This window comes from Lissotriton helveticus, chromosome 7 (assembly GCF_964261635.1).
Source record: "Lissotriton helveticus chromosome 7, aLisHel1.1, whole genome shotgun sequence".
NCBI classification, from domain to species: domain Eukaryota; kingdom Metazoa; phylum Chordata; class Amphibia; order Caudata; family Salamandridae; genus Lissotriton; species Lissotriton helveticus.
Window position 1 is genome coordinate 98,142,204 of NC_136068.1, and position 24,418 is coordinate 98,166,621.

General features: G+C 44.8%; 1 protein-coding gene across 2 annotated transcripts in view; it reads right to left on the reverse strand.

The window, feature by feature from the left end:
- LAMA5 (laminin subunit alpha 5) overlaps window positions 1-24,418 on the reverse strand; it is a 346,280-nt gene that overhangs the window by 124,740 nt on the left and 197,122 nt on the right. For both annotated transcript variants that reach the window (XM_078651602.1, XM_078651601.1), the window contains exons 18-29: window positions 24,086-24,185; window positions 22,412-22,464; window positions 19,696-19,801; window positions 18,624-18,723; window positions 17,624-17,780; window positions 14,911-15,049; window positions 9,840-9,982; window positions 8,917-9,023; window positions 5,590-5,743; window positions 3,805-3,965; window positions 1,670-1,778; window positions 883-980 (exon numbers count right to left, since the gene is read on the reverse strand). In XM_078651602.1, coding sequence (XP_078507728.1) covers window positions 883-980; window positions 1,670-1,778; window positions 3,805-3,965; window positions 5,590-5,743; window positions 8,917-9,023; window positions 9,840-9,982; window positions 14,911-15,049; window positions 17,624-17,780; window positions 18,624-18,723; window positions 19,696-19,801; window positions 22,412-22,464; window positions 24,086-24,185 — 1,427 coding nt within the window. The remainder of the gene's footprint in view (window positions 1-882; window positions 981-1,669; window positions 1,779-3,804; window positions 3,966-5,589; window positions 5,744-8,916; window positions 9,024-9,839; window positions 9,983-14,910; window positions 15,050-17,623; window positions 17,781-18,623; window positions 18,724-19,695; window positions 19,802-22,411; window positions 22,465-24,085; window positions 24,186-24,418) is intronic.

Sequence of the window (24,418 nt, forward strand, 5' to 3'; positions counted from 1 at the left end):
AGATGAGCACTCTGCCTGCAGCCATCTCTAAACAGGACGGACTACCGTCACTCAGGGCAAACCTTGAATCCCCTGTCCCCATTACGGATGGTAGTTCGTTCTCCAGAGTCTAAATCAGACCCAATATTAATTTGGATTTGGGCCACTGAAAAAAAGTACAGGAAACCGGGGTTAACCCCTCCCATGCCCATGACGAGCTCAGCTCGTCATGAGCCACGGTGCTCCGGTGCTCATGACGAGCTGAGCTCGCCATGGCCCGTGGAACGCTCGCACGCTGGGCTAATTCCCCTGCTGTGCTGAGCGTTCCATTAAACGGGCGTGGTCGTGACGAGCTCAGCTCGTCATGAGCACCGGAGCACTGTGGCTCAGCATGGGGGCGCTGTGCCCGCCCCCCAACACAGTAGGGGAATAGCCACAGCAGCCAAGGGGTTAAGAGGTGTGTTGCTAGCTGTGGGAAGCGCTCTATATCTGAAGGGGATAGAAAGGAAGACAGAGCAGGTATAATTTTTATCACTCCCAGGTGTCTTCCTGAAAAACATTTTAGAAGAAGTTCTGGCTGAGGATTAGTCTTCAGTCCTCATACTACATACACAAGTTGGTCATAGAGCGTGGATAACGCTTGATTAAATCAATTGTTTTGATTGATAGAATGTACAAATGACTTTATCGATTAAATGGTCAAAAGATGCGATCGGCCAAGTGATCGATTTGATCGATGAATACCTTTTTGTACAAAATAAATAAACTGTATTTAGTTAAGTGATTTGGGGCCCAAGGAAGTCCAAGAACAGCAATATTTAAAAGAAATCAGCCTAAAGGAACAGGAACACCCGCTACACCCCAAGATTCACTGTCTCTTGATGTACCACTGTAGCTGGTTACCTGCTGTGCACGGCGCTCCCATGGGTGCTTATGCAATGGACCCTGGGCTCAACAAACTCCATAGTGAACTGCTCATGGGGGATCAGGGACACTTTGTACTGCAGAAACATAGGGGGGGAAAAAGGCACATTGAAACATTACAGGTGATTTGCAAGTTCCCTCAAAGCATTTTGAGTGTCATCTCATGGAAACTCTCTCATATGCAAAACTTTCACAACACTCACCATTTCAACCTCCACCCCCACTCCACGCCCAGCTGAGGAGCAGCCGCCCAGGGTGTAAAATACCTGCAAAATGTGAGGACTGCTGGACTTTAGTTCAGTCAGCCTCAGGGTCTCATGCAGGATTTGGGTGGAGCAGCTAGAGAAAGGCACATCTTCACAATAAATCAGAATACTGTACTTCAGAACCTTTTCCTGCAGCTTTGCTAACCAGGATGGATTTCTTTAAGACTGCATTGATGAATGTTATATTTGACGTAAAAATGCAAATCAATTGGTATAGATTAATACTTTGGTCAAGGCGTGTTTACCCCTTTCATTGATAAGCAAAAGGCCAATCTCATCCCACAAGAGCAATTGCAGAAAAGCAACTCACACCGAGCCATTTCTAATGCACTGCGTGTGGGGGAAGGCGGGGGTGGTTGGTCATTTTTTGCGGTGAACCACAGAGCAGCTGTCACATTCCCCTCCCCCTGCCCTCATAATCACATTGATATTTCTGCAACGCGGACATGACAAAAGTTGTCACAAATGAGTTAAGATGTGGTCAGGAAGTGGGGTCATACCAGAAGGAACTGTGCATGGTCAGCTGAGAATCGCACGCTGGCGTCAGTCGTCAGCTCAAGAACGGCCACTTGGCTCTGGGAGTCCAGAGCCACCCCACGACACAGGAAGCTGCAAGAGAAAGCACAGATTTAGTGAGCAGGGTAACACAAGCATAGCCAGGATACATTGCTTCCTCTTGGGCTTATTGCCAGATCTTCTAATGGCGAGACGGTTTCCAAAGGTTGTCCAGCAGAGCAAATCCCAGCCCAGCATCCTATTTTAAGCCACTGGGACCATTAGTTAAACCGAGCTGTCAGCTCCATAGTCACTAACCGGATACTGTCTACAGAGTGAAGTCCGGGCCAAATCAATGACAAATGAGATATTGAAACTCATCCACCAAAAACAACACGCATACCTTGCCACCCCGGGTTCACCCATGTCAAGCATCGCTATAAGCCGAAAACACCCTTAGTACATACACCCCCATGAGCACTGTCCACTACGCAGAATGCTAGCACTTCAGGGGTAAGAAGCTATAAGTCCTATGTGATCTGACTCAACAGCAGGATCGGGCTGGGATAGAAAATAGGTCCGGGTATGAAAATTAAGGTGGCCCCCATTAGTTAACCCTTTCCATGCTCATTACGGCTCCACACCATCATAAGTCACAGGCGGCGAGTGCTCATGACGGCGGGGAGCCGCCATGCAACTGCCGCTCCACCCACGCTCCGCCTACGCGGCACTAATTCCCCTCCTGTGCGGGTGAATTAGTGAGTGGGCGGGGTCAGGACGGCTCCATGCCGTCATGAGCACACACCGTCCGTGACTCATGACGGCGTGGAGCCGTCATGAGTAAGGGAGCGCCACGCCCACCCCCTAGCCCCGCCCATGCAGCGGCCGAATTTGCGCCGCGGCGAAAAAGGTTAATCACATAGCTCAAAAAGAGACCCACCGTTGCAAATTAGGACTTTTTAACTTGTTCGGTCATGTTCTATAGGTGTTTTGCAAGGTATGGGAGAATACATGCCCTTGTGCTTGCTACTGGAATTTGTTTGTGGCAATATCCGGTAAAACAATAGTAAAAACCGGCCCACCAGACCATTAAACTGGCCTATAAATCAGCAAAGCACAGGCCTACAAACAAGCAAAAACAAGCCCACTGATTGACCTTTCTGCCCAGCCCTTCAGGCATTTCCTTAATTGCTCTGTAGGCCAGTCTGGCCCTGATAAGCAGGAAGCGGGCGAGCAACTAGAAATCACCCTCACATCATCCACACAGACTACATAACACACATGTGAGGAATTGGGGTGCATTATATGGTGTGGTTGTGCAACCTTTTCTTACAAAACACCACTGACTGAACTGTTATTTTGGGCATAAAGTCTATATGATCACTGACTGAGCGGTACTCATTTAAAGATCTTGTGGATGAAAGGTCTTGTTAGGGTTCAAACCCATGGCCTACAGGTGAAATACAGAATTTCCTAAAGTGTGCTTTACCTAGTAAACTATCAGACAGGCTAAATTGTTTCATTAAGGTTATTTTGTTCAGGAGGGGTCTTAAGGAAGGCAGGTTTGTTTTGTCTACTGCAGTCTTCACTCTCTTCTGTTCTCCTCACTGCTGCCAAGGTGTGTGAATTACAATAGTGTATCTGTATGTGTGAATAGACTAATGCAAACATACTTGCTCCTCTATGGAAAGTTAGAACTTTCCCATCCCAGTAGGCGTGGACATAGGGCAGACAGACAGACACAAACACCCCTCCCACCACAAATCTCCCCCTCACCTCCTTGTTCTAAGACGGCTCGCTATAAGGTTAATAGAGAGGTTGGCTTTGTGCACCAAATATTTTTGTACAATGGAATCCAGCCTGATATGAACGGAGATACTTTTTTGTCACCATGGACCACTTTTGGAGGTCCCCCCATGCCATCTCTGACATAGGCTGGATTGACAAATTGTGTGAAGGGAACCCTGGCCCACTAAATGGTAGTACATTTTGTTTACTATTATTCCGAGTTAGGTAACTAAAGAATCCAATTAATCAAGGCCAGAAACATTGCTGCCAATCACATATAGTGGTCTCCCAAGGGGCTGCTGTGTTGCCTCCTTGTCATTCACTGCAGAAGTCTTGGGGTAAGGAGCGGTACCTGTAACTGCATGGGTAGAATATGAAGACCGCCTCCTGTGGTCCCAGCTGTGGTGTAGTCACAGCCACCCCGGATGTTTGCAAACCCCCGTTGTTGCCATATTCTACCAGCAGGACATATCGCCCAGGACGGGGTAGAGGGAGCCGAAGCTGGACATCCACCTACAAAAGAAGAGATTACAGAAAAGAGCCTCAAAGCTCTGATAACTTACGGTTCAGACACCCAGCATCCAGATCACCCACAGCGACACCGAACAGAAGGCCTGCAAACGAGCAACAGCTCTGTGTTTCATGTATAAACATTGCACCATGTATACACCAAAGGTAATATCCACGTTCCTAAGCAAGGTAAGGCCAAACTATATTGAGCAGCCCAAAAATAAACAACCAGTTCCAATGGTACATTGGGCACCTCCATGAATATGGTGACCTTCAAAGACTACTGGAGTCAAATTCTGCAACCATTAACTAGAGATAGCTGCACCAAGGGAGAGCTCAAGTGAAAACTGTCCCTCTCGGGTACGGACCACATATTTTTACCGTCCTGAGGTTTTCCAGCTTCTAAGTATCTATAAAAGAGAATGGAATGCAAACTGTAGCCTCAGGCAAGGGAATCATCTTGTGCCCACAATGAGAAGACCTTTGTCCCTATTTTGAATCTTTTTTTATCCTGCATTGTATTTATCACTGTGGGACTCCAGCCTTTATTATCTCCATCACTACATACATTTCAGGGTCTGACAATAACTGGCATGTCTACACATTCGGTCAGACATCTGCCCCTTCTATCTTACTGACCTACAACAGAGCAAAGGTCCACAAAGACTAGCTGGACAACAAGTACATGTTGAGTCTACAAACATAGCTTGGTATCACTCTGTACTAGGCAGAGGAAAAATCTCATTAGTTCAAGATGATGAGACTCAAGCGTTCAACTGCACGCTTTGTAACCAAGCGACAAAACATCTATTTCCCTCAACAACGCTGTCTTGACAAAACTGTGCTACTGGACAAATTGTCGTCTTTCTGGGCCTCAGCATTCCGATCTGCCAAAATACGAGCACCGACAGGCATCCCACAGACTGCAGAATGTCTCATCAAAGACCTTTAGAAATAGGACCTTGGCAGCCCGAACCATCTTCAAACTAGCTAAACATCTATGAAGCCATCACGAATGACAGCCCTGGTTATATGGCTGACAAGCTCACCATCATCAGGGGCTCTTGGCACACCTGCAACCAAGACACCATCAATCACCCGGCGAATGAAGTGCAAAAAAGAGAAAAGAACAAGGGACCAGACCTTCTCCATCTATGCACCAGGATCTGGAATGCCATTTATGTATCCATCGGGACTGCTCAAACCTTGCTCCAATTTAGGAACCAGCTGAAGACCCACTTTTTTTTTTTTAAGAGAAACTAAATCCCTCTTGATTTTACAAATCTATTCTTTCAATCATACACAACTGTATCTTTGCCTTTGACCCAATGCAGTGCCTGGCTGCCCTTCAAATAGATTTGTGTCATACAAATACCACGTAAATATATACGCCCAAACAATAATATGGCCATTTAAGGTCTCATAAAACTCAGAAATTTCATACAGAGGCTTCCAATCCTCTGCAGCACTTAAGCTCCCTGCATCTATATCAAGTTAGCCACTGTTAAAAGCGCTTACTACAGGATCACACCAGGTTGACATAATAAGAGCTGCACAGTAAAAGTTGGCAAATCATTATGTAAATTTGTAAATGAAGTTCTGACGCGTATCTAGACGGAGTACTTACATCATTTCCGATACAGGCAACAACTGGTGGCCACTTGGGAGTAACCTGTTCGGCCTGGCACGGCTTCGGCAGGCTGTTGTCCAATCTACAAAGCCCATCACCGGCCAGAGAAGACGGGAAGCCATCCAAGGGAACAAACTGGTACAAGAGGCAGCTGGAAGAATGAGAAGAAGGAGGAAATAAGAGAGAGGGAGACCGTGCTGACTATTAGAACAGAGAAAGATTGGTTGAGAGGCAGCTGTAGAAATAACAACAAAAAAACATGACAGATTTGATTTTCTTTAACATGCCTTTCCATATCCAACCTCTAGCTTGATGTTGAAATAAAGCAACATATGTGAATCTAGACTAGTTCCATCCTGCTAAAGCGGTGGGCAGAGAAATGCCCACGGAAGAAGTTAGATAACAGGTACAAACTAGTACGAAAAAGCAGCTGGAGGAAAAAGAAGGGAAATTTAGAAGATGGGCAGCACATAGAGGAATACAGAACAGGCTGCAGAAGATTTAAAAAAGCAGACAGAGGAACAAGAGGTTTATGCAATTTATAAAACATTTAAACCTAATCCTGCAATTTGTAAGCAATAAAGAAACCTGGCCTGGAAAGATACTGTGTCGTTCACAATGGCAGTGTCACATCAACAGTGAGGGTTTTTTGTAATTAATATTGGAGTCGGTAATATGGACCCTTTTTTAGGTACATCACAATCTGCAATATCTATCTTCTGAAACAAATTAGAAGGTTGTGTTAAGCGCTACTGGATCTCCATTGTAACAGAACCTTCGGGGTGTCCTAGGACATAAGTGAGTAGGAGAAAAGAGTCCTGTGTTTTTCTGAAAACGCTCTTTCCCAGTTTCATCGATGAGCACAAACCACAATATGGTAATGGTATTGGGTACAGAAGCAACAGACCTAATAAGGTCTGTGCTTGTACAAAAAAAACTGAAAGGACGGAGGAAAGAAGCAGGGAACTGCTCTGCTTTCTGTTGCTTGTGCACAGGAGAGGTTGGAGAGTCAGCAGGGTACAGTTTGGTGAGTGTAAGCGAGGTTCGCTATTAACATTCTCGTCTTTCGTTGGCTGGAAGGACAGACACCTGCTCAGCCCTATGGTCTTTGATCGAATGTCAGAGGAGTAACGAGAACCCCCCTCTGCTCACTGCAGGGGACTGTCCGATGAACGTGTGGAAGCGCTGAGGCATCCTGTACCGAAGACCCATGAGCGGACTCCATTTCACTGGCACTCCGCCAACACCAGACTGGTGCCAGCAGCAAAGATCAAGACCTCGCATCAAGTGATTGCTTGTCGTGAGTGTGGGAGCTGATAGAAGCCACGGGGACCCATCAGCGGAAGACTCTTAGGCTCAGACTGATAAATCAACATGTACAACACTCTTGTAAATACCAGACAGAGACCCGCCACACTACAACACTCTTGTAAATACCGGACAGAGCCCCACCACACCAACCCCAATGTTACTAAAATTAGGTACATTTAAATCCTGCCTTACAACTTGGACAGATGCACAGGAAGCCTTAAAATTCAACCAATGAGAGAACACCAACAATCTGGAGTGACATCCCAGTATCCATCAGGACCGTGCCACCATACCCCGGACTGAGGAAAGAGGTGTAGACATGCCTCTTAAAGAACACTACATCCCAAACAGTGGTAGGACTAGCCAGAGTACTAATCAACATATGCTGATGTAAATATACTCTCTTATAGTGGGGTTGTTACTAGTTTGTACCGTATAGGTATGATGGTTGCTGTAACACTTTCCTGACCGGTTATAAAATGTTAAATAAAGTAGTTAAAAATAAGTAAGAATGTGCAAAAAGCACTGAGGACAATTCTTGAAAGAAAAACACTGCAATGAGGGCGACCAACAGGTACATGTATCCCTGCAAGAGGATCCCTTTGAGAGTTTCTTGGAAGATGCTGGCAGGTTTGGGGAACCTTCGGAAGGTTTTTAAAAGATCCAGCCAGACAGCTGTTCCTTTCCCTTGCCTCCAACCTTTTTTTCTCCCTTACTCCGAGGACAGGCCCTTCACAATTGCTGTGTTCTGCCAGGGCACTGGCCTGCTTCTTATGTGTTACTTTGCAATTAGAACACAATTGGTTAGTTTTGTTGGAAACTGAAATCATAACCCAGCTGCCTTGTGTGAAATAAAATAAGCATAGGCACCTTAACCGCATGCGCGCTAGCGGTTTTCCCGCTGCGCGCTGCGTTTTTTGAAAAGCCGCGTTACATGACAAGCTCAGCTCGTCATCAGCGTGCGAGCGTCGTAACTGATGACGAGCTGAGCTAGTCATGAGCGCCGAAGTGGTTAAGAGCTATCACACTATTGAACGGTTTGCTGCGTGAAAGAACTGGTATACAAGCATCTTCTGGTTTCAGATAGGGCACCCTCTGTCAAAATAGGAACTCTGCTCTTACCACTGCCAGAAAGGAGTGCTATACATCCCTCTCACAGGAAGACAAGCCTTGTTCATTACCCTCATGGTAAACCACAACAGAAACAGCTCTGCACATGCCTAGCTAGAACAGAACAAGCTCTGCCCATGCCTAGCTAGAACAGAACAAGCTCTGCCCATGCCTAGCTAGAACAGAAACAGCTCTGCCCATGCCTAGCTAGAACAGAAACAACTCTGCCCATGCCTAGCTAGAACAGAAACAGCTCTGCCCATGCCTAGCTAGAACAGAAACAGCTCTGCCCATGCCTAGCTAGAACAGAAACAGCTCTGCCCATGCCTAGCTAGAACAGAAACAGTTCTGCCCATCCCCTGCCAGTACATTTAATTTGCACATCTTCCAAAGGAACAAAAGCTTGGATCATTCTCAGTTAAAAAACACAATTTTCAATCCCCTGTCAGACAGTTAGCAATGCCCATTTCATAATGTGAAGTCCCTGCCCAGTCAAATAATCCAGAACAAAAGCAGAAAACCTTACAGGTCAGCCTAGTGAACAATGTATTAGAGTAAATCATGAACAACCTATTACGCAGTAGTTTTATCTACAAAATGAGTGCCTCACATATTTTCCTGAGGAACACAAGTCCTGGCCACTATCAGCTTGAGAACAAACAATACAAATTGCGTAACTGTACCACAACCTCTGCTCATCCACCTGAAAGACACAAAACCTGCTTCCACCGCCTGTTCTATACAATCTTCCTAGCAGGCAATCTTCGATTGACAAAATCTGGAGTCCACTTGAGAAGGATGAAACGTGATCAAAGGAACACGAGTACTACATGCCACAACATTTTCTAAGCGCATTTTAAAGCAGACTGCAGGTATTGGCTTCCATTAGCGCATGGCTCTTACTTCTGATTAGTCTGCTCAGGGCGTGCAGTGTGCATGCAGGCCTCGGTGACTTTAAGCTGTAGGATGGGGGCCTCGTAATAAGCACTGGGCAACAACACCAGGTAGTCCTGTGAAGAAGAGAAGAGACAGTCAAACACGACACATGTGCCAGAAGCATGTTTAAGGTAGACCACATGAAGGTTTCGAGAAGAGGCTGTCCAGTAAGTAAAGACAATGGACTACCTCTATTGCAACATGTACACGTGCACTGTGGGAGTACCATATTGCAGGGAGAAAGGATAGCCAAATGTCAGCGGACATTGACTTCAGCAGGAGGTAATGCATTTGATCTCTCCTCTATCCTTACATAGAACATACAGGAGGACACCATATTTTTAGACATGACATATTTACACATTTGCTCTACTCTCTAGCGCCACGAAATCACCCTGGGTCCGCTTTAGAGCGCTTTCATACAAAAATACAAATGATCAGCAATCCCAGGGTGATTGACTGGATAAATCAACTGGATAGTAAAGAGATAGAATAACCAGAAGGGGGTGTCAATGTTAGGTAGCAGAAGGTGGTTCCCAAAAAATGCCTGTTCATTTCCTGTAATAATGTAGATCACATGGAAAGAAGTCAGGTGTTAGTGGAGTGGGGGGGAGGGGAGAGGGCCAGGAAAGGGATGTTCAGCTTTGTGTGCTGATTTATTTACAGTTTAGCCGGAATGGTTAACCTCATTCACCACCTCATGGCCTCTTGGGTAGGGGATGGGGTAACCACTTCATCTTACTTGGAATGTTCATCATTGCACCAACCGTCATCTCAAGGGACATCACGTGGCTCATAGCACGCAAGACCCCAGGTTGAGGGAACAAGAATGAAGGCAAGCAACAACACCCTAACACACCCAGAGGTGACAAGAAAGCGAATCGTCTCACCAGTAGAATGCCCTCTGCCTCGATGATCACAGACCACACGTTGGGATTCAACACAAACGGCTCCCCGAAGCTATTCTGCGGCACGGTGACAAACGCTGGCTCTGTGGTGGGAGCAAAGATGATCTGTTTGGTCTGTTCAGAGCCTGTCAAGAAGGAGGAATCGGAGAAAAGTATTACTGCTTGTGAGGCAGTGACCTGTAAATATCCACTCAGTGATATGTGCTGGCCAGCTGGCCCGAGCATTCCACAATTTCTGATATTCACTGGTGCATATTTGGAATACGAATACTTTTACAGGATCGCCTGAGTATCCAAGACTTACGTTACTCCATGAGGTTTTAAATCATTGACCAACATTTTTCATTAAATAATGACCCACTGAAAGCTCAAACTACAAGAAAACTCAATAAGTGACATAAGTAGGAATACATTTTTTGCTAAAATAAGACACTGAGGGAAGTCTACAAGACCCAATGTAAGAAGCTGACAATGTGGAGCCAGCATTCTAGCCTACATAACACACTAGATAAGCAGATCAAAGAAATGTGAAGCCCAGTTTTTTTAATTAAAGTAAATTTCACTCCAGTTTAACTATTTAAGTTTACAATGAAAAAGAGCTGAGCTAGGATTACTGTTTAAGAAGTAATCCAATTAGTCTAGATGAGATCTGATCATCAAACCCTGCATCCTCTTTTATCCCCAAATTATAGCCCCCTTCCTGATAAGTTTTGCATTTTTGTGAAGATGTGGCAGACTTGGTGCATACTTTGGCTCTTACAGCAAAACCACAACTCTTCTTGGGCTATGCCTGTGAATGGTCTGCTCTGGATGCTATCCTACATACAGACATTATTCAATGAATATTACATTTATAGAGACAGTCTCTTATTTTTAATGTGAAACCTTGCAGTCGGCAGCGATAAAAAGATGTAGCATGTACATTCATAGAAAAAATAACAGAAACCCATTTCTGAGAAGCTAAATATGTGAAAGAGGATTTTGTGTAAAAACAAATGAATTCAAATACATTTTGGAGAAAAAGAAAAGAAAAAAGATTGAGAACACTTAAAAATAATTTTCAGCAAATACAACAGACCTCACCTTTGTTACAGTGTGCCAAACATTTGTCTGTGACCATGTTTTTTTTTGTTTTATTTGCCCCCATAGTGCTCATGCACGACGCTTACTTTCTTAATTGTCGTTTTTTTTACTTTTTTTTTATCCAGTAACATATGGCCACTGTTTATGAATGCATGCACAGTTGCCATTTTGGAATGGTCTAGCTTGGCCAATGCTTGGGAAGCAATTCAACAATCATTTGTAATGTAAAAATCCAAGCAAGCCTGTGAAAGACAGTCTGCAGCAGTCGTGGGTGCAGAGGCGACTTTCTGCAGGGGTCGGGGCAAGTTTGGGTGGTTGTGAGTGGGGCAAAGAGACAGTGAGGGGGCGGCAGCACAGTGGAGAGGATGTCACAGGGGACTAATTAAAGCCCTATATAACAAAATATGACAGCTTTATGGACAGGTCAACCAGTCAAAGGTAATTTTTAAAACATGCCAGCATCTAATGGCTGAATGAGGAATTCCCAAAATGGGCACTCTTCTGTAGTGTTTTGTAATGTTCATTGGTAACATGAGGTTAGACGAACCACTACAGCGGTCTCTAAACAAGAGCTAAAAACATTTGTGTATTGAAAAACAATGTGGAGTCGACAGTCAACCACAGGTAAGGAACAATTTCAATATTAAAGAGTAAAACAAATAGGTAACACATAGGGAGACATGCTGGAGAAAAGATTGTAATAAGTAATAAGGGCCCCTACAAAAATTTGTGGAAAAAAAGAAACATGCGGGCAGGAAGGAAAATAAATTCACTTTAAAAATGGATGAACGGTGTATTTTGAGGGTGTCCCTCCCCACAAAAAGCAATTGTGAGGATGAAAAGAGGGAGGGAAGAGGGCACGGGGAGAAGAAGAGTAGAGCAAGAGAGAGACACAGACCCAGAGGATGGAAAAGAAGTGCACAATACAGAATGGGAGCGAAGGGAGATAATCCCTCGAAAAACAATTGAGAAAAAAAGATTCGCTCCATCCCTTGACAAGACATAGAAAGGGCATTAAGGGGAACCTTTGTAGAAAACCCCTAAATTCACACCTTAAAAATAGTAAAAGACAATTTTGAAAAAAAGGCATTCTATGAATTGGTTTCTGAGGTGTGGCGCCGCGGCCAGGGCGACTGACGCTGGAATCTGGGGACCACGGTTCGATCCCCGGCTCCGGCGGCAGGTTAGCCCAGCACCATGTGACTCTGGGCAATAGCTCGCTTAATCTTCCCGACGGCCCCCAGCGCCTAGAGACCCTTACGGGTGATTGTGCGCTTTACAAATGTGGACTTTACTTTACTTTAACAAATGGTTAATGACATTTATCTTTGGAATTTTATTTAAACAAATTTGTTTTCTCAAAATTGGTATTCTATTTTATATGCACACAGCCATGAAGAGTATTGGTGGGGAGGCTTTTAGAGCCATTTATGCCCTGATAACTGCACCTTGAGTTTCTGTGAGTTCCAGATTGAGTGCACCACAAGTGTAAGTCCCTCCTAGGTCTAATATTCCTGAATACGCTTAGAAATCCTTACAGAATCACTTAAGTGAACGTTTGCCAAAGTAGAACACAAATAAGCTGTTTCACACTCGAACCATTAGGTTGCAAATTAACAAAGCAAGAGTTTAAAATAAATATAAACCTGCAACAGGATAGTATCAAGACAGGTATATTGTTTTTGCTCTTTAGCTGAAAAACATGCAAACATAACCGACACACCAAGTGCAGCTCTGGAACTGGAGTGAGAGATGCTGAACTCTACTAGGTGCAGCAGGATGTATGACGTTACAACGCATGCTTTTACATCGCATGCCTTTAAAACGCGGTTTTTACAACGAAAACCTTTACAACGCATAGCACTTTGGGGTGCTGGATAGTGAATAGTTTAATTTACTATTCCAACTCCAGTCCCCGTGGACACTAGGGAAGGTGTTGGACAGTAAATTAAACTTATTCCCTATCCTAGAGCGCCCCCCAGCGCAATGCGTTGTAATGGTTTGCGTTGTAAAAGTTGCGTCGTAAAGGCACTGCGTGGTAAAAGTTGCGTTGTAAAGGATGTTTCCCGGTGCAGCAGCATGAATGCTAAGACACAACATTGGACCTAGAGATGCAGCAGAACACCAGCATGTCTGCAGCAGTAATGGTCAGAACAACATATTCTGACTAACTGACTAACTGTTATTCAGGGGCAGCAAGAAGAACATTAAAGAGGTTGTCTGATGCAGGCGGATCGCCAGTTTGATGCAGCCGGAATGCAGGTTTGATGCAGCCGGAATGCCGGTTTGATGCAGCCGGAATGCCGGTTTGATGCAGCCGGAATGCCTGTTTGATGCAGCCGGAATGCCTGTTTGATTCAGCCGGAATGCCTGTTTGATTCAGCCGGAATGCCTGTTTGATTCAGCCGGAATGCCTGTTTGATGCAGCCGGAATGCTTAGAGCTTCTCGAGAGAGTATGAACGAAAGCTCAGCGACTCTCAAGGCTGCAGCCGGAATGTTAAAAGGCTTCCTGGATCCTCAGCCAGAATGCTACATGCCACTCAAGAGCTGCAAAGGAAACTATTAATGCCCCTCCAGGCTGCAGGAAGAATGCTGGAATCTGAAGTGTTACAGCAAACAGCACCAGAGTTCCTTAAGGTTGGACACCCAGAGCACTGCCGAGCTGTAGCAAGGGCGGCGAGAGCTGAAAAGATGCAACAAAACCACTCTGAACCCCTCCAGGCTGTAGCAGGAATGCTCAAAGATGAAAAGGGGCAACAGGAACCATCAGGGCTACCTCAATCTGTGGCTGGAGTCCAAGAGCTGTAGCACGAAAGCTAAGAGCCATTATAGGCTACAGCAGAAATATTCAGAGCTACTTCGGATTCACGATTGGAAACTTTCCTGAGAATCAACTATAATCTGTGCACTGGGCTGTCCAGTTTCTGGTTATTGCTGCACTGCTCAAGCAGCAGCTACATCGCTTTTCGGTTTTCTAAGCGCCCTAAGGAAAACGGGTAAGTCTTGATGTGGGTGTCATGCTCACTTCACCCCTGCACTGAAGCTGCAGCTTACTAATGAGCCCCAAAAGGCCTAAACCATTCTGTGATCACATGGGACCCCAACTGGGATGTTCAGGCTAGACTGCTCCCATTGGAGCAGGGCTAAGACAAATGTCTCTGCCTAAAGCTTCAGAGTAGGAAAAAGACACTTGACTAGAATGAGGCAGGCCATGAGTAATTACCAGAGGCTGAGATTAAATCAAACATTCAATCTATCATATTTTTTCAACAATGTAAAATATAGCACATAAGCACATGACGTAGAGGTAGCAATGCCAGGCTACCTGACGGACAGCCTGGGCATCCACTTTCAATGCAATAGTTAAAGATGCATTAACGGTTGTGAAGTAAGTAACCTAAATATTCTTTTTGTGCTGCTTGTTTCTGTTTACAACACCAGGATTTACCAATTTGGTTGAAGCAGGTAATCTTCTAAACTAATAATGTTGCAATGGAAAAGACACCACAGACACTGAACAAGAGGGAAGTGTAGGAGACCCTGGTTAGGATGTTGGGCAGGAGGAGACAACTTCTTACCTTGGTTCCGCGGCTGATACGCAGTAATTTTGCCATATACAGTGGCACTTCCTGAATTAATGTACCTCAGGATGACACGGAACAAATAGAGCTCGGCCCCTTTCACCATCACTCTGACTCTCACTTTATTCTGTAAAAAGGCAAAAAAAAGGAAATTCGGGAAACATCACAGCGGAGCCAGCGATGGCACAGGGCCAGGCCGAGCGACCGCACATGTCGTGTCCAGAAGGGCACAGCATCCCGCCACATCTGGTAAAGACACCCTTCCTGCAGGTTAATGCACACCACAGGGAAGCAATCTCTAGGGGGGCTGGAGGAGATGCATGGGGGGAAAGGAAGATGCTTGAAAGAAAAGCACTGATGTTAGTTGAAAAGTAGAGGATGCACTTACAGTTGCCACAAACATTAAATTTTCTTTCTTCCACGACCGAGACCTTCCCTTCCACACTGGCTGGCCCCCGGTTCACGTAGCGGAAGACGATGCGGAATAGGTCCGGCGAGGTCACGTTGATTGTGACCACAACTTTGGCCTGGAGAGAGGCGGTGAGAGATCCACAGGAGGGGAAGAGAGGGAGAGAAGCAAAGCATACCTTAAGTCACAACCACCACCGCGCACACAAGCCAGGCAAGGAGCAAGGACACTGTAAAAGCAGGGGACAAACCTCACACAATACTTCAACCCCATCCCAGGACTCAGAGTGGTGCACATGCAGGTTCTAGTCAACAGCTACAGACTTACTAGTAGCAGACAGCAGAGGAGCTCATCAGCCAGTGTTAACAATGCAATGTGCAGAGCATTTTAGCAATCATTCCTGAAATGTTAAGGGCTTACCATACCAATAAAACCATCTTGGAAAGGCCTCATTGTTGCTCTAAAGACTGTCATTTAGATGAGCTCTGTGTTGCACACCAGTCTTTAGTTCAATAATTAAAGGACACAACATCTGGCTTTATTTACTCCAGCACAACACATGCAATTCTACATGCAGTTCTGCAAAGAGACCTTACGGTGATAGAAAACAAGTCATTTCTACAGATGGGAACAAGCAGGGCAGGGATGTGCATCACTTTACAGTCTAGGACCTTAACACCTTGGCACGACAGTTTTATATACACGTGACCCAGAAATTGTCACACACGTACAATCGAAGAGAACAAGTCATGTTGAGGCAAGAATTAAAATAAACTTTAATTGCATTGCAGCTTCTCTTTCTCAGGTACTCTCCCTCTTTCTCTCTCTTTACACAACCCCCATTTGACCTGTACTCTCAGTAGAAAAGATCCTATGAACCTGTCTAAAGACCGACAGTGCGACATACCCAATCTCTCCCATTCCCTTTGCTCTATTATTACACATTGGGACCTACCCCACCTCCCTTTTAAACCTTGGAGAGATGAGCTCAGTCGTAAGAGAAGCCAGCCCAGGAACTTGTTCTTTGACTTCCCTCCACAGACGTGTAGGCTCCTAACAAAAAATCAATCCGCACACGCAAGCCTCGATCTCCCCAGGCATCAATGAGGACCCTCCACAGACCGATGCACCACGGACTACCCAGACTGAGCCTCTGATCTCAAGGTAAAGTCAAAGCAGCAATGCTCGCAGATTATGAACAGTCGACGAGAGGCGTCATCCTGCTAACCTCAACAATGGTCTTAAGAGGCCTACAAGATCATCTCATTACCAAAGGAATGGCCATGAATAGCGAGTGGGGAAAATAACTACTGACAAGACAACTTCATTATTATTATTAGCAACAACAGTACAAGCATACCATCAATAAAGGCATTTTCCTAATTGCCACCATTACTGTTATTAGCTAATAGCGAGATGCGTCATCTTCCCAAGAGGAAAGTGGCAAGACTCACTGAGACAAGGAGTCATCAAGTAGCAATGGTAAAAACAAAAAGAATGGCATCGCTCGCACACAGAGTGCCCTCTGGGTGATTTAGTGTCCCAGCAATGTAAGTAGGGACTGGAAACTAGGTATAAACGGTTACTAACACAGGAGACCAAACTATCGAAGTAAAAACATGAGGACTACAAAGTAAATCTGGACCCAACCACCAGATGGTGGAAGGATGCACTACATGTGAATCCAGAAAAGATTCATGCTGCAGAATCACATCTTGTAAATGAAACCACGCGTCTTCGATTCAACTCCGATATATCTATGCCATTGTTTCTTCGATGGTGCAGATATTCTTATTGGGTTCTCCAGTAGCGATCTCATCACATATTAGGACAGATATAACCCCAAGGCATCATTTTATCAACAGCAGTATAACCAGAGGCCTTTAATCATAGGTTCACAACTACAATTTTTACCACTCAGAGTAGGTTCACCAATTCAAACAGATTCACACATCATAGGTTCACTAACACGTCCTATAAACACCTATCCTCAATTCCTCAATAGGGATAAGACATCACATTGGCAATAATATCTCAACACATCTTACGTTTAACAAAACTACAATGACCATGCATCATAGATTCACCAACAAAGACATAAACCAACATCCAGGGTTCAAAATACTGATATGGTCCTACAAAATGGATTCACCACTACCCTTAAAAGGGCGTATCTTTGATTATCCAACACTGATATAACAGCATGTCATGCATCACTATTGATACATACATCTTCAGTTCAAAAACTTAATTATATGCAGGCCAGAGCTGCTTTTTAAATACTAATATTAGCCTTCGAAAGCTTCTCCAACACGGATGTATTCACACGCCTTAGATTTATCAAGGATGAAACTGCACGTCATAACCTGACCACAAAAAACCGAAACCACGCCACTGATTCACGAACACCATATGTCCACCACACATGATGGATTCATCAGCATTGGCATACTTGTGCGTTAACTAAAAGTGCCTATAGTACCAAGGCCATAGAGGTGGATCAGCAGTGTACTCACAGGCAAGTGCTAATCAGTGGCAAGCAGAAAGACCACAGCTCTTGTACAGCTGCTGAGTTAGCTACACCAGGTGAAGAATTTCTAACATATCAAGTGCAGTGAGATAAAAAAAAAAAAAAAGACTACACCGATGCATCACCCACCATGTTGAAGTGGTGCAAATGGTTTGTCCTTACCTGAAAGGTAGACATCTGAGCATACCCCCTCCAGCTGAAATTCTCGAACTCCAGGGGGTTGTAGCCAAAGCGGACAGCCCGCCCATCAAGCGTGGTTCCCTCTTCCACTTCGAACTTCAGGTGGTGCAGGTCAGGGAAGTAGTGGTCTTTCTTGGGTCTTGCAGGAAAAAGTGAAAAATTTAATTTGGACACAGGAAATTCCAGAAAACTGACCTGTGGTGTAATTTTCTTTAAAGAGGTGTGTTTTCAACTCTTTCCTAAATTGGCGCATAGTTGGGGTGAAAGTTTTCCATAAAACGTGGTAGGCTCTAGTGTAAGTGGAGCAACGCTGTACACCCTTATGCAAAGCTAAGAAAAGTCCATATTTGTTCAACAAAAAAACCCCAGATTTTATTTATAAAGTGTACCCCTTAAAACCCCTGGGTAGCCGGTGCTCTACAAAGTATTAAGTAACACCAAAACATAACATTACAACTTAAACATTCAGTGTTTAGCGGAAAGCAGTTAAAAGATGCGCCCAAAAAAGCAATTCTTATGAAAAGAAAAATCTGTTCTTGAAAGGAGTACTTAGTCCTAGTGATAAAGGAACTCTGCATACAAAAACACCCATTTTAGGTTTTCCTTTTTCACTTGACAAATTGTAATGTATGTATACATGAAGGTCTTTTCTGAAAGCCAATCAAAAACTAGGATTCAAACAGCATAAGAGTTTAACATTGATAAGGATCCTAATTCTTCTTTTAAGTGTTGAATAGTAACTTGCTAAAATATTGTGCAAACAAACAATGACACTCACTCCACTCAATAAGGAATTCCAAGCAGTGCTTCACTGGTCTAGGAATAAATTAATGAATCTTCAAACCAAACCTTGCTCAGATCAGAGTCAGACGATAAAGTTATTAAATGTATATCAAATGAAATAATTCAAACACTCAATGCACTCTTCCAATCATGCCCACCGCAGGCCTGTGAAAAACTGAATTTACGCCGGCGATCTTACTGGGTACACTTGGGTCCATGGACGTTCTGCCGACACTGGCAAACCCCTGTCCGCTCGTCACACGCCAGGCCCACCGAACCACCAATGTCGCACTGGCAGCCTGTGGAGAATAAATAGAGGGTTTGTTGTCGTTATACGACAAGCGTCAACATCCCCCCCACCCTCCAATATTTACAGTGATATCTGGTGTGTCTCGTCTACTCCAGAACTAAGTGCCACCTCTCCTGTTGTGCCCATAGGGACAGAGTTTTTTTGGTACACGAGAGAATGAGAAAGCGGTCTATGCCAGTGAAATTTTGGGAGGCAATACTGGATCTCACTAACTGAGCTGGACATATTGAAGTCCATCTTCCACAGCAATTGAAGGTGATTTCAAGATGGAAAAAAGCAAGAAGTGGAAATTTTGGTACATGAGCAATGAACTGCAGAGACTTGCCAATCTGTTTCAATAACACAGATATGCCACGCCATAAAAACTGTGATTCAAGTTTAAATGGCCATCTCGGAATGGTGTCCGAATATGTTTTGAAACTCAATCAGATATCATCAAAGAGCTATTCCAGACCCACTACTGATGTAAGATTCTGTAAGAGGACAAGTGGTTTTTTTTTGGTTTTTTTACTTTTTACCGGGTGACCCCTTTAAGACAACTGGACCGCCTCTTTAAAATAGACAAAAATGCAAGTTTAAAAAAGAAAAAACTGGATAATTTCAATTTCCGAACTTTATAAGTGAGACATCAACAGTAACAGTGCTAAATATACTTATGCTCTATTCAACAGCTTCAAAATAAATTATTTTATGTGTTTTAAAGGACAAGGTAAACATTACTTTCAGTTACATGGGCTAATTTACATGGGAAAAGCAAGACAATTCATAACAGAATTTTGCAAATGACAACCTGATAATGGGTACATTTTATAATGCCACCTGGGCAGAAAACTGTAACAGGCTATTCTTGAGTGGAATCTGTAACTTGCAACAGTTAAACTTGCTGAGAGCAAAATTAAGGTGGCAGTCAAGAGGTGAGGTTAATTTCATTTTTGTACAGACAATGGGGGTTTTGGCTCACCTTGACAGCCAAAGTAATTGTCCTTCGACAGGTTGAAGAAGCCATCCTTGCAGACAGAGCAGCTGCGGCTACAGATGTTGGATTTACAGAAACACTGTCCACTGCCCTAAAATCAGGGAAAGAAACACAGGCACACTAAAACTCTGCTCGGCTCATTATGGCTTCAGGCCAACTATCTCAGTTAATTTAAAGCACACGACGACTGGATGCCCTCGAATGTCTTACTCACTAGAAATTAGTGGGCTAATTGCTTGGGATAAACTTTGATGAAAAATGAGTTTGTTTTTCCTAGAAAGGAGGTAAAGTTGCCTTCTGAAACCATGCGAATTGGGTGACATGGAAACTATGGGATAAAAGTGTATACTGCCTAGAATGTGGTGCTGCTTTATATATTTTGTATATAGATAGTAAAATAGCCTTACTGGAAAGATGAATACAACAATTACATGAAACCAATTTCACAGTACAATTTTATGGACAGAGCACATTCACAGTGGCAGGGCCTGACTGGCAGTGCCACAGTGCAGAAGAGTCCTAATACTAGCGAAAACTGAATCCAGAAAAAAGCTAATATCAGGTGTGCCCACGTAGGCAGAGATGTGATAAAACAATTCCCAAGTGCAGGTAGATTAAAATGACACCTTGTGTTTTGCTGCCCACTCTAGTCACCCTCTGGCCTGCTCTCCCCTACCACATTATAAAAAGAAATTCCTGTACAGCTAGATACGTCGCCACCCCTCTGCATTACCAACCCTAAAAGATAAAAGTACCTGGTGTCCTGGTACCCACCACCCAATTGCGCTAGCCTCAACTGCTCAAATATAAAAGGTTTGCCAGGTGTCCTGCCACTCACCTACCTCTCTGACCTCAATATTATTCACATGTCTAATATAAAAAAAAAAAATAACTGGCTACCCTCAACATGTCCTCCACTTCAACTATAAAAATGTCAAATGACTGGTGTCTGGTCACTCAGTCAAACACACTCTGTGCCTTCCTCTCCCACCCAAAGCCATGTCTTGAAGAGCCAGTACCATGCTGAGAACAGCTCTCTGGGAGTCACCACTCAGCATCAACTGAACTCCCGGTCAGTCGCAGGTCTTCGCAGATGTGTGTCTTAAAAAGAGATATAGGTTGTGGTGCCAGCCGCATTCTCCCACCTTGCTTGTGTCTGTGTAGACCCAGGGCCGGCTTTAGCACCGGTGGCACCTGGTGTAACAAGGAGTGCCCCCCCAATAGACCTTCTCTTCAGATTCCTGCACTACCACCCGGAGGCAGCGCCCCCCACCTCTCCATCGCCCCTCTCTCAAATACATTTAATTCGTTCAAAAGCGCTGCTGAAGGTGGACTTTTCTAATCAACTCAGCTGTCCACATAAAATACAGCTCTGTTCTTTGCTGCAGGCATATTAACCCTCCGCACTACTTTAAGGCGAGTTATAACAACCATTGGTTAAAACTCTGATCTCTCTCTCTTTCGCAGCAACGTTAATCACAAGAGTTATCATGACATTTTTATTGCTGCCTGAAAGCTAGACGCACAAGGAACTCTGCAGCAGGTGCTGTTAAATCGTACATTATTGCTACACTCTGAACCCGCCCCCTCCCGGTCAGCCCCAGTGCGGCCGCACCCGTCGCAGCGCTCTAGAGCCGGCCCTCAGAACCACAAAAGGTGAGATGAGACAGGTGAGAGGGTGAGAGGGACAGCCATAACCCAAAACCCAAGTGAGGCAGGGAAAGACTGGCTAAGGGAACTTTTGCCTCTGATACCAACAGTGGAAACAAGTTTTGCTTTCAGCTGTCGTGACGTCAGAGAAATGCATGACCTGATTTTGAGTCCGGTGTGCAGGCTACCTGTGTAAGCCATACACAACAAGCAGATAATTCCAGATGTTTCCCAAGCAGTGCTGATCAGATGGAAGCTTCTGCTTGAAAATGACGTGTTCTCCAAATGTGGAAAAGCGTGTGCGTAAATTTAAAATTCCCACAATGGGTAAACACCATCTATGCCTTTGCTCAAGAGGGTATCACCTTTTTATTCTACAGTTACGCATTTTTTTTCAAGTGTTTATTTATATTAAAAAAGGCATCAAACAGAGGGGCAGATTCTATCACACCTTTGTTCTGCAATAAAACCAGGAGCAGTGATTTGTAGTAATGTCTCATCACAAACTACCCATAAAACACTTCCCAAATGAACTGTAAAAGGCAGTCAAACTGTGCTCTGCAGCCCCTTCCACCTTGTCACAGCTCTATAAACCCAGTCCTTGGCGCTGCCCCGGTCCCAGGGCACAGGCCAGTACCATCCACGACTGGTCCACCTGCCTCCTGGTGGGATGTACGTCAGTACAACGCGATCATTTTGATCGCTGTACTTTACGACGCAGCCATTACAACGCAAGTCGTTACAACGACTTGCGTTGGAGGGCGCTGGATTGTGGATTAATTTAATTTTCTATTCCAACTCCAGCCCACGTAACAGTAGGGAAGGTGTTGGAATAGAAAATCAAACTATTCCTTAAACAAGAGCGCCCTCCAGCGCAAGTCGCTGTAATGACTTGCGTTGTAATGGCTGCGTCGTAAAGGTCGCGTGGTGTAAACACCGCGTTGTAAAGGATGTTTCACCTCCTGGTGTCCCTTTAAATATGCAGGGTGGGATCTCACCCACCCAAATGTTAACCCGATAAATGCTGGTGAAGCGCTTGCGTAACACTCACCTGATGACACTCGGCTACCCCGCTGGCTGTACCTCGAGCATCACAGAGACAGCCTGCGGAGAGAAGGCAAACATGAGGGATAAACTGAGAACCACAAGACGAGACAAGCAGCACTCCGAGAACAAAGCTGAAGGGAAAGACATTTCAAACAAGGGAAGACGAACTGCTGTTTAAGTACAACCCCCTCTGAGCTGGAACAAAAACATTTTATTGGGTAGAGCTGCCAGGTGGCTTCATTTCAATGGAACACTCACCCATTTGCAAGTCTGACTTTCGTTGAGAAAGGAGTGCATTCTGTGAATTAAAGGGCTGGTTCAGATACAAAAAAAGTTAAAGAAGGAAAAGGATTTGTCCCAGTGACAATCACCTGGTATCCCCCATCCCCCACTTGTCCTCCATAAGGAGTCAGGCAGTAAGTACTGTATGTTATATTTATGTATGTTGTTATGATTTCTTTTTAATGTAATGGATTCTATGGATTTTAGTTGTACTTTTATGGATATAATATGCATTCAAATAAATTAATTGAACAGAGTCAGGCAGCTATAGTTCTACTACAAGAAAACAATGTTTTGTTCCAGGACATTTACTTGGGTCGAACTGTGGGGCTCTCATGACAACAGGGAGGTACATTTGTTAAGGAAGCCACAGATTGCACTTTTCCTGCTGTCACCATTTATCAAGACAATCCCAGCAGAACTCTGATATTCACAAAACAAAGGCATCCATCTTCTGGCCAAACACAAAGGCGGAGACGTCACTAGGAGCAGGACAAGCACCACAAATAACCTACTCGCGTCAAGAAGTCAAAGCACGCCTATGAAAGGCCAACTTACAGCAGAGGGTTGGGATGTGACATGAATTTACCCAGGATATATGAAAATGGGTGATACTCAGATATGGGAAACAATTTTTAGAGTGGCACTGTTCACCCAGAGGCTTTTTAACCAGTTTCAATAAAGGCTGCCTTATTAAGGATGCTCCTTTGGCGTCACTGCTCCAATCCCTGACTTTTTTCTATGCCCTTTAGTCCTGGTTCAGTTGCTTCTTCCATGTCATCTGAAATGATGCATAGGAATGGACTATACGAGATCGATAGGCATCAGATATGCGGGTTCTGAGGGTCCGCTATGCAAGCGACGCATTGACAGCTATGTGGGTCCTTCAGTTCCAAAACCTACTCTTTGGAATCACTTTGTGCGGTGAATCACAAAAGAGGGGGGTTGTTTGGGGTCCGAGGAGATTTAAAGACCAACTCTTTGGTATCAATTTGTGCGCCACCCTGCAATATCTGCTCTGTCGCCCCGGAGTGCTAGCTCAATGATGTTTCAATGTTTTCTCTTTGGTTCCTGTGGCTGTGGGCTCCCTCCATGTCAGCTCCTGCCCCCACTGTCCACCTGCCCCCACTGCCCCCACTGTCCACTTGGGGCCTTCAATGGCATTTTCTCTATGGGCCCTCCATTGACGGCTCGGTTCCTCCATCTCCACCCCCCCTCCCAATGCCGGCTATGTGGACCTCGACGTTGGCTCCGAGAAGCCTCACGCTCAGCACTGTGACCGTTGGACCTGGCTCTACAGTCCCTTATCTCTTGCCCATGCCAACCTCCCCATCAGTGTTGGGTCAGGGACCCCCTCAAAGTTAAGGGACCCCCTCAAAGTTAAGGACGTTCTTACTTGTGCATCCTTCTGGGTTCTCCGGCGTCAGGTTCCAGTACAGCGGCTTACATGTGTCACAGGCCAGGCCCTCCACAAACCCTCTGCACTGGCAGGAACCCTGGCCAGGAAGAAAGGGAACATGGTTTAAACATGGTGAAAGGACCCATGGCTTCTGCGTGGCCTTCAGTTCTTCGGGGCATTTGGTGTGATGTGCAGAGCGATGACGGCTTATCACTTCCATTCCCAGACCAGGTATCATGATCAGAAAATAGTTTTACTATCATTCACATAAATCAAAGGGCAAAACATTTACTCCAGGCAATACAATTAGGCAGAAGTGAAAAGCAGTAA